The sequence below is a fragment of the Nymphaea colorata genome, chromosome 8 (assembly GCF_008831285.2).
Source record: "Nymphaea colorata isolate Beijing-Zhang1983 chromosome 8, ASM883128v2, whole genome shotgun sequence".
Taxonomy (NCBI): domain Eukaryota; kingdom Viridiplantae; phylum Streptophyta; class Magnoliopsida; order Nymphaeales; family Nymphaeaceae; genus Nymphaea; species Nymphaea colorata.
Genome location: NC_045145.1, coordinates 10,221,644 through 10,240,417, shown reverse-complemented (window position 1 = coordinate 10,240,417; position 18,774 = coordinate 10,221,644). Strand labels below are relative to the sequence as shown.

The 18,774-nt window shown below is 39.4% G+C and overlaps 1 protein-coding gene across 3 annotated transcripts in view; it reads left to right on the top strand.

Moving 5' to 3' along the window:
* Nucleotides 1–18,774, top strand: part of LOC116259075 (anaphase-promoting complex subunit 2) — a 79,642-nt gene that overhangs the window by 28,876 nt on the left and 31,992 nt on the right. For all 3 annotated transcript variants that reach the window (XM_031636689.2, XM_031636688.2, XM_050079107.1), the window contains 5 exons: nt 1,125–1,363; nt 10,534–10,950; nt 11,095–11,296; nt 11,484–11,598; nt 11,695–11,777. In XM_031636689.2, coding sequence (XP_031492549.1) covers nt 1,125–1,363; nt 10,534–10,950; nt 11,095–11,296; nt 11,484–11,598; nt 11,695–11,777 — 1,056 coding nt within the window. The remainder of the gene's footprint in view (nt 1–1,124; nt 1,364–10,533; nt 10,951–11,094; nt 11,297–11,483; nt 11,599–11,694; nt 11,778–18,774) is intronic.

Below are 18,774 nucleotides of genomic sequence, written 5' to 3'. Positions count from 1 at the left end.
AAGGATATTAACTATCTTAACACATTCTACAAGGAGGTGGAATCCTAAGAGACTCCTCTTCAACGTGCTGGTGAAGGATTTATATTTTAACAAAGATCTCCTCCCTAACTTTCTAATATTTCAGAAAAACTCTTTTACATCTTTAACAATTAGTAAAATAAAAAGTCTATTATTGGATTACACCAAGGCGAACTAGTTTTGGTCAAGTCAAACCAAGTTTCAGCCAAGTCAACCTGAGTCAACCCAAGTCATGCGGTGTTTTGATGAAAACAGGCCCCCATTGGGTTGATCTGGTAGGGGCCTGAGTCGAGCTGAGTCAATGACTCAGTGAGTTTTAGAACACTGAACCAGCCATTCTTTTGGAAATAACAATCCGATCTGATTAACAATAATCAGATTCTGCAAGTAATCTTCATGAACCAGCCAATCAGCACAGAGATGTATCAAATTAACAATACTCTAACATTGTCGAATGCCCGAGTTCAGCCACCACCAAAAAAAGAGTAGTGCTGAAAATATCAACCATGAATTTGAACATAAAGGGAACCTAGATTTCAGCAGCCTTTCAGTCCATCCACATGAGACAATGGTAGTATACTCTTATCTATGCCTTTAATGTAACCCAACTACATCATGACCCCCAGTTGTGAGCCACAATAACGAAAGTCTGATCTCATTTTAATGGGCTTCAACTTACCAACCAGTTTTAAATAGATATCTGACTCAGCAATCAGCAGCGTTGGGTTCACAGCAGTGAATGTCAGACTAATAGCAGTTCACTTTTGCTCAAGATGTTTGCCAAATGCCAATATAGATTATGGTAAGCAGTGATGCAGGATTAGGCACTTTGTTTAAGAAAATAATGGAGTCTTAAGAAGATGCACTAAATTTCAATCAACCCCTCATAAATATTTTCAACAGAGGATGTCTAAATTATATTCGTCAAACTAAAAAGATAAGCATGGCCAATAGGCAGTCTGCCATGGTGCCATTCTTATTTTCTTTTTTTTTCTCGTATATATTTTTATTTTTAGAAATAAAGGGATAAAATGACCTTTCCATCAATTTATCTGTTGATCAGCATTAGCCTCTAACTTCTAGTTATTTGCATCTTATTTTGGCAGGCCATTCTCCTCCCATTTCTCTCTGCTCTTCTTTCTTATATGGGTGATGTATTTGATTCTAATGATGGCTTATCAAGTAGGAAATCACCTTTGGCTTTTTCTCCTTCATTTGATGGTGAAGGTATCGCCTGTGAGAGACTTATCAGATGGAAGCTCCGTCTGGAGTACTTTGCTTATGAAACATTACAAGATTTGAGAATTGCCAAGCTGTTTGACATAATTGTTGATTATCCTGACAGGTAGGGCTTCCTTTCTCACAAATGTTTGTCAAGTTTGTGCTTTTGTGTATGTGCTATTTCAAATCAATATATGATGGGATAAGTTACCTGATATACTTTGCTTCGACCTTTCCTTTAGCGAGGTATAGTGATTTTATTTCTCTGATTTATGAGTCTTGTTAAAGAGTGTTTCTGCAATATTAGAAAGTTGAATAGTAGTTCTTTAAATATTTTCTTATATTTAGTGGACTGAATCTGTAATTGTTATATTGCTAACCCTAATCTCTTTCAATATGAGATTAGGGTCATGTGAATAAGGAAGAAAGTGTTTTCCTCTCTCTCTCTCTCTCTCTCTCTCTCTCTCTCATCCCCTTCTTCCTCCAATATTCAACATGGTATCAGAGCAACAGACCTAGGGCTGTGTGATCTAGGGTTTCATGCCTAGGGTTCCCTTCTCCTCTCATTTCTCCTCTCTTCCACCAAACTAAGGTTTCACACCTAGGGTTCTTGCTGTTTACAAAACAAGCAAGTTGATTGGTTGGTTGGATAGAGGCTAATCACATTTTAACATGTGAAAACGTGATTAGCACCCTTGTGTTGCTGCTGTTGTCGTGAAGTTTTTGAAAGCTGCTGTCGTTGAAGCATATTACGTCGCTGAAATAGTGAATCAGATTAGACTTTGCTGCAAAATCAGATCTAACTCAAGTGCAGCCGTGGAAGATGTTCAGGCCAAAGAACGTCGGATCTGCTAGGGCAGTCTGATCTGTTTAGTTCTGTGGTACCTGGTGGATTCCCACAGGCAAAGGTATGTCGTGTTGGCTGGTTCAGTCTTTTTCCTGCATCGTTGAAGTGAGACAAGTTTGAAATTGTATGGAGTAGGCAGATTTCTGTTTTCTCTCTGCTGTAACATTTTGACCAAACCACTGAATGAACTTACATGCAAGAGGAGGAAGAGAGAAGTGGGCTGCATGTCCAAGCAAGAGAGAGATGAAAGAGAGCAGCAACAAATGACGTCTGTCTCTTGTTATCATTATATACTAATCACGATTTAGGGTACATCATAAAATACACAATATAACAATAAGATTTACAAGTATGCCATCGCCCATGATGTGTTGGGCGTGTGGATCAAATGGGTCGGGTCTGGGTGACCCGATCCATATGTACAAACTTAACAGCCCCCCTCAAGTTGTGCATGGGGTTTGATCATGCGCAACTTGTTCTTCAATTCCCAGAAATGGTGCCCTGTGAGTCCCTTGGTAAAAAGATCAATCACTTGTTCAGATGTGGGTATATAAGTGGGAACAATCTCATCTTCCCAACCTTTTGACGAATGAAGTGTTGATCAATCTCTATATGCTTAGTGCGATTACGTAGAACAGGATTGAAGGCAATCTTGATCGCGCTTTGGTTGTCACAAAATAGAGATGACTGAACAATGGGAATAAAAAGTTCCCCAAGCAGATGACGTAACCATGAAGCTTCAGCGGTGCCTGCAGCCATTGCCCTATGTTCTGCCTCAGTGCTAGATCTGGCAATTGCACGCTGTTTCCTGCTACTCCAACAAATAAGATTGGAATCAAGGAAGAGACAATAACCGAAAACTGATCGTCTATCGTTTGGATTACCTGCCCAATCTGCATCAGTATAAGTGGAAATGTTGTGGCCATGCAAAACAGTGGACTGTCTTGTGTAGATGAGTCCATCCCCAAGAGTAGCTTTAAGATAACGCAAAATACGTTTGATAGCATCCATATGCCCTTCTGTGGGTGCATGCATAAACTGAGAGACTTGATTCACAACATATACTATGTCTGGGCGTGTAAAAGTGGGATATTGCAACATGCCAACTATACTCCGATAGAAACTAGGATTTGGGTATGCATCACTCCCATCAGATGCATTTAATTTTGTGTTGAGAACACTAGGTGTATTTATGGGCTTGCGACTTGTCATACCTGCCCTATCCAAAATATCAAGAATGTATTTATGCTGTGTAAGAGTTAATGTGCCACCTTTTCTATCAAGCTCAACACCCAAGAAATACCGTAGTTCGCCGAGATCCTTCATCTTGAATTCTTGTTGCAATACCTCCTTAACATGGGATATTTGACATGAAGAGTTTCCAGTAAGAACTATGTCATCTACATATATAAGTAGCCAAGTGGTAACTTCACCTGAATGATAGATGAATAAGGAATGATCAAGTGAACTTATGAGGAAACCAGCCTATTGTATATGGAGGGAAAATCTATCGAACCATGAACGAGATGCTTGCTTAAGCCCATACAGTGATTTTTGTAATTTGCACACCCATTTGGTTGGATCATTGGAAACATATCCTGGAGGTTGTTCCATATAAACTTCTTCCTTTAGAAAGCCATGAAGAAAAACATTTTTAACATCCAACTGATCTAAATTCCAACCATATGTGTAACAACCCGACCCACTCCTGGGCTCGGGCCCCTGGTTCGGCGGATCTCAACCCGCCCCCTAGCAGTTTCTGTTCTAACCCCAAAAAGGCTAGGAACCAGGACAATCTTCTCATCAATGACTCCCCTTTATAAACCCTTGAAGATTCTTCACAATCTTCGATACGGGACTAAACTTCCGGGGTGTTACAATCCACTCCCCTTAAGGCACACGCGTCCGTGCGTGTGGGACCCCAGGTCCGAGTGTTGAACCGGCTTTGATACCACTGTAACAACCCGACCCACTCCTGGGCTCGGGCCCCTGGTTCGGCGGATCCCAACCCGCCCCCTAGCAGTTTCTGTTCTAACCCCAAAAAGGCTAGGAACCAGGACAATCTTCTCATCAATGTATCCCCTTTATAAACCCTTGAAGATTCTTCACAATCTTCGATATGGGACTAAACTTCCGGGGTGTTACAATATGAGATGGCAAAAGAGATGATAACCCGGATCGTTCCCATCTTGATGACTGGACTGGAAGACTCATCATAATCTTCCCCGTACTGCTGAGTGAAGCCTCTAGCCACGAGTCGAGCCTTATACCTATCAATGCTTCCATCAGGTTTATACTTGAGTTTGTAAACCCATTTTGAGCCCACTACATTCTTACCATCTCGACGAGGAACAATCTCCCATGTTTGACATTCATTTAAGTCAGCCATTTCTTCATTCATGGCCTCGATCCAATGTTTGCTTTTGCACGCTTGCTCATAGCATTTTGGCTCCACCTTTTTGTTCAATTCTGTCATGAAGAGCTGAAAATCCAAAGAGAAATTACCATAACTTATCCATCTATTAATAGGGTGCCGCACACGTTCTGATCTACGTAGACAAGTAGTGGCAGTTTCTAGATCAACTGGAACTGATCGTCGATTATACACCATTCCTGAAAACCGATTAGGTGAAGTCATGCTCATGTTGTTGGTCTGAGTAGATGAAGGTATGCTGTCCATTTGAGTGTTTGTGGCTGTCTCGGGCTCATCAATAGTTCTGTCACTTTGTGCGTGGTGTGTATCAACTCTTTGGTCTAATATTTCAGCATTCAGCCATGAGTCATATACATCATTTCTAACATTAAGTGTTGCATGTGACTCATTTAAATCCTTCAACCTGAGCTCATAAAAAACATGTCGTGAAATATGCACACGTCCATTTTTTGGATTGTAACAGCGATAGCCTTTATAATTTTCTGCATAACCCACAAATCTACACATGACAGCTCGATCTTGAAACTTATTTCTCAAAGAAGCATCAACATGAACATAACAGATGCATCCAGAAGCACGTAGCTCATCATAATTTGGTTGTTCTTGATGTAAAATAAAGAATGGAGATTTTCCTTCAAGCATGGATAGTGGCAGTCAATTAATAACATGAACAGCAGTATTGAAGACTTTAGTCCATAAAGTCATGGGCACATCAGTGTTATGCATCATACTGAGAGCACTTTCAACTATGTGCCTATGTTTTCATTCAGCAATACCATTCTGTTGTGGTGTGTGAGGACAGAAAATCTGTCTAGTGATCCCATGATTTAGTAAGTACTCAATAAATTCATTTGAAATGAACTCACCACCACCATCACATTGGAAACACACGATATTACTAGAGTATTTGTTTTGGACCAAGGCGTGGAATTTGCTGAACAAGCGAAAAACTTCTGATTTGCTTTTCATGAAGTGGATCCAAGTGTAACGAGAATAAGAATCAATGAAAACAACATAATATTTACTCCTGGAAGAGGAAGAAATATGAGCAGGCCCCCAAACATCAGAATAAATGGTGTCAAATAACTTCGAAGCTCGCTTATTTATTGATTGAAAAGGAAGAGCATGACCCTTACAAATATGACAACTTGAGCATATGCTAGACTCACTGACAGGACTTAGACTGGACTTTTGTAATAGTCCGTCTACAGCAAGACTTTGAATGAAAGACCGACTACAATGTGCTAAACGACCGTGCCAAAGAGATGGCATATCATATTCTGTGATATTGACTTCACTATGAGTGAGAAAAGATGAATCTTAAACACAAGACTTAGACACTTTTGGAGCTTCTTCAATGACGTACATGTCTCCTTTGCGAACACCCTCAACGAATGTCTTCTTGGTTCAAGCGTCCCTAACATAAACAGAAGAAGGAGTAAACTCAATAGAGGAATGCGTATCATCAATAAACTTTGACACAGAAATGATATTTTTCTTGACATTTGGAACAACAAGAACATTCTTTAAAGGTATCGAGGAATGAGCCACGGATAAGTGTGCATTTCCAATATGTGATATTTTGTGATGGGAACCATCTCCTGTGACAACTGAGCCTTTAGCTAAATAAGGGAGAGCACTAAAAAGCTTACCTGCGTCACTAGTTACATGAGCTGCAACACCAGAATCCACATACCATTGTCCTTCTTCATTTTGCTTGAGATTGATTTTAGACAACGCTGTCATTAGAATCTGCTGCACATCAGGGGAAATGTTTGATGCCGCAGTCATGTTCGAAACAGATGACCCTGCTGCCTTATTGTCACGCCTGACCTGTTTTCCCTTGTTCTGTGGGTTATGCCAACATTCTGACTTCACATGACCTCTCTTATTGCAATAAAAACAAGTTGGTATCCTTTGTGGTACATTTGCCTGTGCATTTGTGTTAGGTGTAGGAAGGATACCTCTCTCCATCCCTGCCTGTGAGTCCCAAACTCTTGGACGACTTCCTTGTAAAGCATGGGTCCCAGTGACCAATACATTATGACCGCCAGAATGAACTAATTCATGTCGTTGTACACGACTTGCTTCATGCTGAATCAATTTTGCTTTCAAGTCTTCAAAAGAGGGAAGAATAGGCAATACCTCTAAAGCAGTGCAAAAAACATCAAATTCTGGCCCCAATCAACTCAAAGCCTGTTCTACCTTGTCCTTGTCACTGACTGGATGCCCTATGATGGCAAGTTAATCGCTGACATTTTTTATCTCATGTATATATTCCAAGACTGAACGTGTGCCTCGCTTGATATCCTGAAATTGCCTCTTGAGTTGTAGAAATCTCGCTTCTGATATTTGAGAATATGTGATAGCAAGTACATTCCACAACTCAAGTGTTGAAAGATCATCATCAACACCCACCAAAACTTCCTCTGATAGTGTGGAGGTGATATAAGCAACGAGAGATTGATCATGAGCCATCCACATCTCATATTCAGGATTGATTTCTGCAATAGTCTCTTGAACTTGCCCTGCAACATTCTTCACCTCTCGCATAATCCATTTAGGTGGCGCAGGTGTGGTGCCATTGAGATGTACATAGAGACGGTGACTCTTGATGAACGGGACTATTTGACGTTTCCATGTCAAATAATTGGTATGATTTAGCTTTTGTGAGATGAGTTGGGAGAGGAAATTGGACGACATGATGCTGGAATTGCGGTGGGGATCCATAAATGCAATAATCAGAAAATAGGGGAAAAATAGAAATTTTGAGATTAAGGTTAGGTGGGCGACGGTAGGGCAGACAGTAGGATTAGGGCAGACAGTAGGGTTAGGGCAGACGGTAGAATTAGGGCAGATTAGGGTGGACGATAGGATTATGGAAGATTAGGGCAGAAAATTTGGGGATTAGGGTTAGGGCAGAAAATAGAGATTTGAAGATTAGGGCAGAAAAAAAACAAAGATTAGGGCAGAAATTAGAGATTCTTACCAAACATTCTCAGTGGCAAAACCTGGCTCTGATACCATGTCAGATTTTGCTATCTAATACCAAACCACCGAATGAACTTAGATGCAAGAGGAGGAAGAGAGAAGTGGGCTGCACGTCCAAGCAAGAGAGAGATGAATGAGAGCAGCAACAAATGACGTCTGCCTCTTGTTATCATTATATACTAATCACGATTTAGGGTACATCATAAAATACACAAGATAACAATAAGATTTACAAGTATGCCACCGCCCATGATGTGTTGGGCGTGTGGATCAAATGGGTCGGGTCTGGGTGACCCGATCCATATGTACAAACTTAACATCTGCATCGTTGAAGTGAGACAGGTTTTCTCTGCTGTCAAACCTGTGCTTGTTTGCTACCTATTATCGACATCTAAAAGTGCTACCTGCTATCCACGTCTTAAAACTGTCTCCCAATTTGTTTTATTTTTTTTTTCAACCTGATACTTAAGTCGATCTCATTGAGGTTACTGCTGCAGTAATCAGATTTTTATGTTGACTGTGAGGGGCAGAGTCAATTTGCTGCTTGTGGATGTAATTTGATGTGAGGAGCAGAATGACCGACAGATCGTGGACATGAAATCTATAAGTTGAGGTCTCATTAGTTGTGGACTGCTGCTAATCGTAAAGTTCCTGCTTGTGTTGTAGTCATCGGCTGAAATTATTTTGTTGAGTTGCTGCTTGAGTTTCCAGCCTGTTTTAGTGAATTTCTAAGTTGATGATTGGAGCCATAATTGTGTTCTAGATTCTTCTGTGCTGCCATGCCTTGGTTGAAGTTGACTATTGCACCTTATACATACATATTGTGAGTACAATTCTGGTTGGAATTTTACTATGGCTGATGGTAATGTGTCCGAGGGTTCCAATGACTACAAGATGGCTAGAAATTCCTTCTCATATGCCAACACGACTGTAATAGACTCTTCTTTCTCTGTTGGTGCTCCTACCGATGACCTAGATATGATGTGGATGATAGATTCTGGCGCCTCCAGGCACTGTTGTAATCAACCACATATTTTTTCATCATTAGTCAGATTCTCTACACCACAACATGTCTGATTGGCTGATGACAAGTTATCTCTTGTATTGGGAAGCGGTGATATTTATCTCCCACATTTAGACACTCTTACTCACGTGCTCTATGCTCCACAGTTTCCTGTTAATTTGTTATTTATTAAGCAACTGGCTATTGATTTAAAGTGTAAAGTCATTTTTGACCCTGGTACATGTTCTTTTTAGGACTTACGAACTGGGAAGATGATTGGTGGCGGCTATGAACGTGAGAGTCTCTATTTCTTGTCTGTCCCAATAAATGTTGCTGCATCTTCATTCTCTTCGAAGCCTTCTCCTTTTTAGTGTCATCTCAGACTGGGTCATCCTTCAGTGTCCAAACTTCGTCGCATGCTTCAAGGTAATACTGTATCAGAGTCCTTCTTATGTGATGCTTGCCAGTTAGGCAAACATACACAGAGTAGCTTTCATTCGAGTCAAGAACCATCTAGTCAAAGTCCATTTGATCTCCTTAATGTGGATGTGTGGGGTCCTAGTCGGGATCCTTTTCACTCGCGTTTTCGGTATTATCTTGTTTTGGTTGATGATTTTACTCTAGTCAGTTGGGTATTCTTGTTACGGTAAAGATCTGAAGTCATATGTATTCTTCCTAAATTTGTCAAGGAAATAAAAACTCAGTTTGGTTTCATTGTCAAAAATATTTGCACTGATAATGCTCTTGAATTCAAATCTTCCATTCTACTTCAGTTTTTTGCCAATCATGGAATTCAGCCTCAATATACTTGTCCACACACATCCCAACAAAATGGTGTTGCCGAACGCAAACATCAGCAACTCCTAAATGTGGCCCGTACCCTCATGCTGCATTCTCACATGCCTGCCTACTTTTGAGGGGATGCTATTCTTGCTGCATGTTATCTCATTAACAGATTACTCTCGTCAGCCATCCAAGAACGTATTCCCATTCAACTTTTATATCCAAATCGACCACTATTTCATATACCTCCCAAAGTATTTGGATGCACTTGCTTTGCACACATCCTAGGCTCAGACAAAAACAAACTTGCTGCCCAAACCATCAAATGTGTATTTATTGGATACTCTGCCAATCAAAAAGGATATAAGTGCTTTGATCCCCAGACCAAAAAAGAGATTATCAGTGCGGATGTTACTCTGCCAATCAAAACATGTTGAGATTGACCGGCATTTCATTCGAGAGAGAATTGATGCTAAAGAACTTGTATTTCCTTACATGAGATCTAAAGACCAAACAGCTGATGTCCTGACCAAAGCCTTGTCTTCAACTTCATTTGAGAGAAATGTATCCACGTTGGGCATGTTTGATCTGTATGCCCAACTTGAGGGGGAGTATTGACGTGTTTTAATGTACGAGTCTAGGTCTGGATCCGGTTCAGTGTGTGCTCCTGTTTAGGCCTGTTGAGGCTCTACTTATATCTTGGTAACCCTAATTTTTGGGTATGAAAGAAAGTTTATGAGAGAGAGTGTCTGGTTGCTAGTGGGCACCAGTCCTCCTCACCCGTGGTTTTTTCCCTTTAGTTGAGGGGTTTTCCACGTTACATCTGTGTTCGTTTCTCGTTCCCTCGCTTTTACTGTTTCTACAACAATCAATCTTTCTTCAATTTAGAGCTACTTGCATTGTTGCTAGGCTTGCAGTTCAGACTTTATGTGTGGTTTATTGCATGCCAAAAGTAGTGTCATTCTTTCTGTAATGCATTTTTCATGGTTTTTCTTGTGCCTCTAATTAGCTTTCCTAATTGCATTTTTTCATTGTGAGAGATATACTTGCGATGCAAGTCAATATCGTGTTTTGGTGTCTTTATTCTTTCAGGCATATGTACCAATGACAGATTCATTTGGTGGTACATCGTTATTTCCTATACTGAGTTTTTCTGACAAACCTTTGCTTGATGCTTCTTTGTTTCCCTTCCTAAGAGGTTAATGTTGAACATTCTCCTGCTGATGTGTTATGTAGTTCTCCTGCAATTGAAGATCTGAAACAATGCCTAGAGAATACTGGCCAGCATTCAAAACTCATTGATTCTTTCATATCTGCACTACGATACCGTTTGCTTACTGCTGGTGCATCGACAAATGACATATTGCATCAGTATATTTCTACAATAAAGGCACTTTGTAGGATAGATCCAACTGGTGTGTTCCTTGAAGCAGTGAGTGAACCGATAAGGGACTATTTGCGAGGCAGAAAGGATACCATAAAATGTATTGTAAATATGCTCACTGATGGAACTGGAGGAGGTACCAATGGTTCAGGGGGTGCTGGGGACAGCCTTCTTGAAGAATTAAACAGAAATGTGGATAATCTAGAGATATCTGACCATGACAATGATTTTAATTCAGATGATAAACAAGCGTGGGCTGATGCTCAAAGGTATGAGTTTACATTATTATTTGTCTTGTCAAATGTTGGCACAAACAGCTAGCCTGAGGTCTTCTTTGGAGTTTAACTTTCTTTAATTTTTATTCTCTATTGGCAACACACTTGCACTGATAATTCTTTTGTTCTCTCACTTAGCTGGGAGCCTGATCCTATAGAGGCTGATCCATTGAAGGGTGTCCGAAATGGGAGGAAGGTTGATATTCTAGGAATGTTGGTGAGCATCATTGGCTCAAAAGATCAACTTGTGAACCAGTATCACATCATGTTGGCTGAGAAGCTTCTAAATAAATTGGACTATGATATAGATTCAGAGATTCGCACATTGGAACTCCTTAAGGTTGTGACATTTGTATTTTGTGCCTTGAAGATTTTTTTTTGTCAGTAACACATGAAACTTGCAAATTTTATATTCAGAACCATGCATTTCATTTTATTGTCTTTTTCCTTTTTTCTTGCATACATTTTAGTTGGCTTCGTTCCAAGATATGGTGATTGTGGAAATTTTAAGGGCATTTTTTTTCCAGATACATTTTGGAGAGAGTAGCATGCAAAAATGCGAGATTATGCTAAATGATCTAAGAGATTCTAAGAGAACGAATTCCAGTATAAAGGAAGATTTAGCAAAGTCATCTAAAAAAGGTAGCTGTTAAACGTGTTATTCTTTGGTATAGATTAGCAGTATTTCGTTTTTTCCTACTGAATCTTGCATCTAAACTGTTCTTATTGGTTTGATAGGGACATGTGAACCGGAAAATGAAGTGTCAATGGATTTGTTTGATGCAACAATTATATCAACAAAATTTTGGCCTCCTTTCCAGGTTAGATTCACAACTATACCAAATGCCTGTATGAAAGCTCCTTAGGGGGCATTTGTTTATGGTTCTGCGGGATTTCAGGAAGTAGTCCATGAAGAAGGTTAATGAACATGGCCCATAGAGGGGTGCATTTGTTTGAGATGGAATGGATGCTTCAGATTCTTTGGCGTTTTGAGGTGACCTTGATAAGATTATAAATCATTTTGATGTGATTGGGTCTGGACAAAATTTGTTCAGGTCCAAATATATCTGATATTGGACATGCAGAATTAGCTCATCCATGTATTGTGAATTACTTTGTCTTAGGGACCTTTTGTCCATGTAATATGTAACAATTAAAATATAAAAGGAAAGTTATGGTTGAGGCTGTTTATGCTACTGTGGCCGCTTGACTGCATTTCTTTCTTTTGTTGCTTTTCTGCTGATCTAGAGTGTGTTGGGGCAACTAAGATTTGATATTCAGAATTATTTCATGGTATCAAAGCTAGGTTTATGCTGACTTTTCTGCTTTTTCTATTTAAAAGTATCACTTACACCCATGAGGGCCGAGAGGAGTATTTAAAAGTGTCACATACACCCATGAGGGGCGAGAGGAGTATTTAAAAGTATCACTTACACCCATGAGGGGCGAGAGGAGTATTTAAAAGTATCACTTACACCCATGAGGAGCAAGAGGACTCATCTTCGATGATTGGACCCACTCATGAGATCCTTCAACTTCTTTCTCTTCTCGCACTTCTCCTGTACAATGATCCAGATCTTCACATCATCCTATTGATTGATGGGTGAGTTATAGTATTGTTTTTTTTTTCTTGATTTTCAGCTGTCTTTGGCTGTAATAGAAAAGAACGACGAACATGTCATGTACTGTCAAGCTGCCAACTCCAGGAAATGGGTGGAAGCTATGGATGAAGAAATAGAGGCCTTCCATGAATGTGGCCCTTAGGAAATAGAGTACTTAAACCATCACACAAGAATTAAACCACCACACAACTGCACAACAATGTTGTGGTGGCTATAAATGGGTGTAAAGATAAATCATAAGCCAGATGGAAGTGTCCAGAGGTACAAGGTTCAGCTTGCTACTAAATGGTTCATCTAGCAAGCAGACAAGATCATGATAAGACTTTCAGCCCAATCGTAAAATGTGTACCATCTGTATTATTCTTGCCCTTGTTATTGAATATGGATGGTCACTCAACCAACTTGATGTAAAAAAGTGCTTTCTTTCATGGGGATTTAAAGTAGGAACCTACGGTCCTTTATTTTCTCTTAGCACTCCCCCTCAAGCTGGACTGTATATATCTAACATGTTCAGCTTGTTACAACATTTTAGAGAAACCCGGAGATAGGTGGAGGTTTAGCGAACACGCCAACAACTTGATCTTCAAAAAACACATGAATGGTAGAGTTGTTTCCAGCCTGGACCCAGTCTCTAATGCGGTGACAATTGATCTCTGTATGTTTGATCATTTATTTGGCAGTATATGTACTTGCTTTGTTGCCACATAGCAGCTTCATTGGAAGAGAAGCTTGAGCTCTTAACATAGCAAACATTGTCTTTATCCAAATCATCTCTTCTGCAGTTTGGGTTATAACTCTATACTCGATCTTGCCATCACTGACAACTTGTTGTTTCTCCGAGTAAAAATCCTAACAAAGATGCAAAATCTAGAAGTGGATTTCCTACCTTCAACTGATCCAACATAGTCAGCATGCATATAGGCCATAACATCAAATGAATAAGTTTTTTGAAGCATCTCTATCTCTTGCAGCAGATCAAGAAATTTTTTCCTCTGGCAATGAACTATACCTTCACTACTTGCAATTTTTATAACTAAGAAGTGCTAAGATGGCCAAGATCAGTGGTAGTGAAGTGCTTCTGTAGGCATTCTGTGATTTGAGCAATTTCTTCCTCATAGCTGCCGACCAAGATAATATCATCAACATACACCACCATTATCACTATACCATTTGAATTCCTTTTGGTATACAATGAATGATCCGATGGAGATTCTTGAAACCTAAACATAGACATCACTTCATACAGTTTTGAAACCATGCTTTAGGACTTTGTTTGAGTCATTATATTGCTTTTCGCAATCTACGTACATTCTCACACTCCCCCTATCTTTCAAACCCAGGTGATTGCTAGATATAGGCAGTCTTGGTGAAATCACCAGAAAAAAAATGCATTTTTCAGATAAAGTTGAGACATATACCAATCGTAATGCATGGTCATAGTTATAATTTGAATGGTACTTAACTTGGCAGTAGGGGAGAATGTTTCAAAGAAGTCAATACCATAAGTCTAAGTATATCCTTTAGCTACTAGGCAGGCTTTATTATCTCTCTACCATGCCATATGATATTTGATGATAAAGCCCATTTGCATCCAACAATATTTTGCATCGTGTAGGAGAAACTAGCTCCCATGTGCCTCTGGATCTAAGTTGTTATGGCCTTGCCTAGGCATGGACTAAGCGTGAGTCCATATCTATCGCCTAATTCCACCACTTAGACGATGGGAAATGTGTTGGTGCTAGGCTGGCCTAGGCGCCAACTTGCCTAGTCCATGGGAAGTAAAAAGTCACGTTCCCTTTCAATTAAAATTGAGTAATATATTGTTATGTACTTTATTTTGTATTGGTTATGTATTTTTATGTATTCTATGCATACTGTTATATGTATATACTGTTAGCCACTTAGTCTGTTATATAATATTGTGATACCTCATAACTGTTATATGTATACATTAGTCTGGTTATGTTATGTACTTATATCATATAGCTATTGTATTGTTAATTTGTTATACCTGTTATAAACTTGTATGTGTATTCTATTATGTTAAATTGTGTCGCAATATAATTTATTATTCTTGTTATATGTTTTGTAATGCATGTTATATATATATATATATATACACTGTTATGTACAGTCTGTTATACCTGTTATATAGTATTTCATCAACCTATTATTATGTATATACTGTTAGGCTGTTAATATGTAGAATTGTGATACCTGTTGTATGTATACGTTAGTATGATTATGTAATTATATGTATTGTTACTGTTGTGTACTCATATGTACATTATTACGTACTGTTAGTATTTTTTATTATATTATGTATTTCTTTAAGTACAGATGGATTAAACTTAAAGCCTTCTTTTGGATTTGCATTCCTTTTTCTAAATATTAGATTTGTTTTTTTTTTCTTGTATAAGATTACATTTAATGAGTAATGTCAATCTTCTTCTATTCATTTTGCATATTCAATGAACTCAACAATTAATTTTTTATTGTGTAAGTTTGTTATGCTTGTTATATTACTACTCTCTACATTTCAAATACTAGTAATAGTTAATCAAAATAATTTGACATATTAACATGACTCAAAAAATAAAAAAAAATTGGTTGCTTTTTTTCCCTAGGCTCGCCTAAGCCCACCTAGGCGCTAGGCTTTGCCTGGCGGCCAGGACATAGCTCTGAATATCAATGCGTCCATCCTTTCTTGCATGGCAAGTTTCCACTTTAGATCTATTTGCATATTCTTGCCAAGTCTTTCTGTTGTTACGAACTTAGATATAATATGCAAAAGTGCACTGGCATTACCTTTTAGTAGAGCAATAAGGTGGTCATCTTCTGTGCTTAGAATATTTATATCATCATCCTACCTACATAGATGTGGTAACTTCAAGTGAATCTGTAATACTGACCTCCAGAGGAGAAGAAGCCGAAGGCCCATAATCAAAAGAGGGATGCCGAGAGTAGATGTTGACGGATCTTGGTGTTTGGGTCCGGGTCCGGACCCGATCCAGTGTGTCTTGGTTTGGGCATACTTATACCATTGTAAACCCTAATCTTGTGTGTTAATGAAGAATTAAGAGAGAGAGTGTCTGGCGGCTAGTGGGCACCGACCTCCTCACCCGTGGTTTTTTCTCCCTCTTGTTGAGGGTTTTCCACGTTACATCAGTTGTTCTTTACGCTTTTACTATTTCAACATGGTATCAGAGCCAAATAGTTTTTGAGATCACTGTTCAGATTTGGCGAAGAACCATCGACTCTATTTGGTGAGTGTTTTTTCGGTCCCTGTGAAGTTCTGGTGGACCCCGACGGAACTTGCTGTGCCCAGCCCAACGGTGCATCTTTCGCGAGCTTTGCCCGAGACTGCTGCTCGCTTTCTCTGCTGTCGTCTTCTCTCGGTGGAGTCTATGGTGGTGTCTCCTTCGCCCGACGTCGCCTCTGCCAGTTCCTTCGCTCGTTGACCAACGACCATCATCGCCCGCCACTCCGTGCTCCATTGCTGTCGCCCGAGGCTCCCTGGCTGTTCGCCTTCGTCTGGAGGTACTCATTTGTCACGGAGTTTTCTGTTACTGCTTGACTCTGTTCAACGCCCGACGCACACGACGCTCTGTCCGATATCAACGCCCAAGCCCAGCGTCGCCCGATGGGTCCCCTCTCGTCTAAAGTTGTGCATTTCCATTGTGATGGTGGGGGAGAATATTCTTCACATGACTTTATTAGCTTTTTACGAGAAAATGGGATAACTCGACAGATTTCATGCCCATACACCCCACAACAAAATGGTGTAGCTGAACGAAAACATCATCACATCGTGGAAAGTGGTATGAGTATGATCCATGATAACAATACTCCTATTACTTTATGGACGGAGGCTTTTCACACTGTTGTGCATATAATAAATCGTCTGCCTATGGCAGTTTTGGATTCAAAATCTCCTTCACTCTTTTTGGTCGAAATCCAAACTACAACGATTTAAGGGTTTTTGGATGTGTGTGCTATGCTCACATTGACTCGTCATTGAGAAATAAATTTCATAGCAAAGCAATGCAGTGTAGGTTCGTTGGCTATGCAGATGAATACAAAGGTTTCAGATGTTATGACCCTACAACCAGACGCATCAAAGTATCGAGAAATGTTGTGTTTGATGAACACAACTTTAACATTTCTACTAAGAATTCTCAACCCGTGGAATCATATGATCCTTGGGTAAGTGCTGAGTTATTTGCAGGAGGCAGTCTAGAATCACATCCACATGATGAGACAGGATCTTCAGATATCATACAAACAGAAGGAAACAAAGAACTTGTTCCAGCTTATGAAAGAAGGAGAAAACAATGCTTCATGTCGATTTTCAGGACAGGTTTATACTCGTCAAAAAAGGAGAGATGACAATCCGACCTCTTCCCACGTTGAAGTCTATGATCAGCCTGTTAGAAGATCTGTGCGAGTGCGACACCCGATTCATAGATGGGTAAGTTATGATAATTTCTCCTTAGATTTTCAACTCTTTATGTCTCAAGTTATAAAACGAGATGAACCTACTTCTTTTGAGGAAGCATCCAAGTCGTCGCATTGGATCAAGGCTACGAATGAAGAAATAGATGCATTACATGAATGTGAGACATAGAAAGTTGTTCCTAGACCCAAAGAAAAGAATGTAGTAGGTTCGAAATGGATTTATAAAATTAAATATAAACCTGATGGCAGTATAGAAATATACAAGGCAAGATTGGTGGCACGAGGCTTCACACAACAATATGGAGAAGATTATGATGAAACATTCAGCCCTGTGATCAAAATGGGAACAATTCGTGTGATTATATCATTGGCAGTTGAATATGGATGGAGACTACATCAAATGGACGTGAAGAATGCTTTTCTTCATGGTGATTTGAGGGAGGAAGTATATATGGAACAACCTCCAGGATATACGGAAGGAGATTCTCATGCATGGGTTTGTAAACTAAGAAAATCTATTTATGGACTCAAACAGGCCTCACGCTCGTGGTTTGACAGTTTCTCCTGCAAGATTCAAGGAAGTGATTTTCGGAGAAGTCCTCTAGATCACTCTCTTTTCATCTATCGAAAGGAAAAATATTTACTTTACTTCTTATATATGTTGATGATATTGTTATCACAGGCAATTCAGAAAAACACATAGAAAAAGTTAAAGTTTTGATGATGCAAAACTTCAAAATGAAAGAGTTTGGTGATTTACGATTTTTTCTTGGAGTGGAGATTGATAGGCACAATGATCGCCTCACATTGACACAACAGAAATACACATTGGATCTGTTGAAAAAAACAGGTATGTCTGATTGTAAGCCTGTTGGAACTCCTAGTATTCTAAATCAAAGACTAAGTGCTCAGGATGGAGAGTTATATGAAGATCCTACACAATATCGAAGTGTTGTTGGGGCACTTCAATATCTTACATTCACTAGACCAGATATTATATATGCTGTGAATCAAGTATCTCAATTTATGCATGCACCTAGAGATACTCACATGGATGCTATCAAAAGAATATTAAGATATCTAAAAGAGACAACAGGAGATGGCTTAGTTGATGGTAAGAGTGAAAATATAACTGCTGGACATCAACTTATGACATTCACAGATGCAGATTGGGATGGAGATCCCGATCAAAGAAAGTCCATTGCTGGTTTTTGTGTTTTCATTGGACATAATCTTGTGTCTTGGAGTTGTCGAAAGCAAAAGGCGGTGGCAAGATCCAACACTGAAGCTGAATACAGATGCATGGCTGCAGGCGCTGCTGAAGTTACATGGGTTAGACATTTGCTATAAGACATTGGAGAAAAGATTAAAACGTCAATGTTAATGTGCGATAATCAAAGCACTATTAACATTGCTTTTAATCCCATACAACATGGTCGAACAAAGCACATTGAGATTGATCAACACTTTATTAGACAAAAAGGTGGAAGACAAGGAGATTCAGCCTATTTATGTTCGCACAGATGAACAAGTTGCAGACTTATTTACAAAAGGGCTAACGAAGCAACGATTCTGGTTTCTAAAAGGCAAGTTGTACATGGTGCAAAACCATTGTACAACTTGAGGGAGGATGATAAGATGTTGATCTGATCCAGATCCAACATGTCTAACCATGTCTGAGCGCATTTATCTAGGCAGGGTTATGATTGTAATTTTTGTAATTGTTTTATTCTAGACT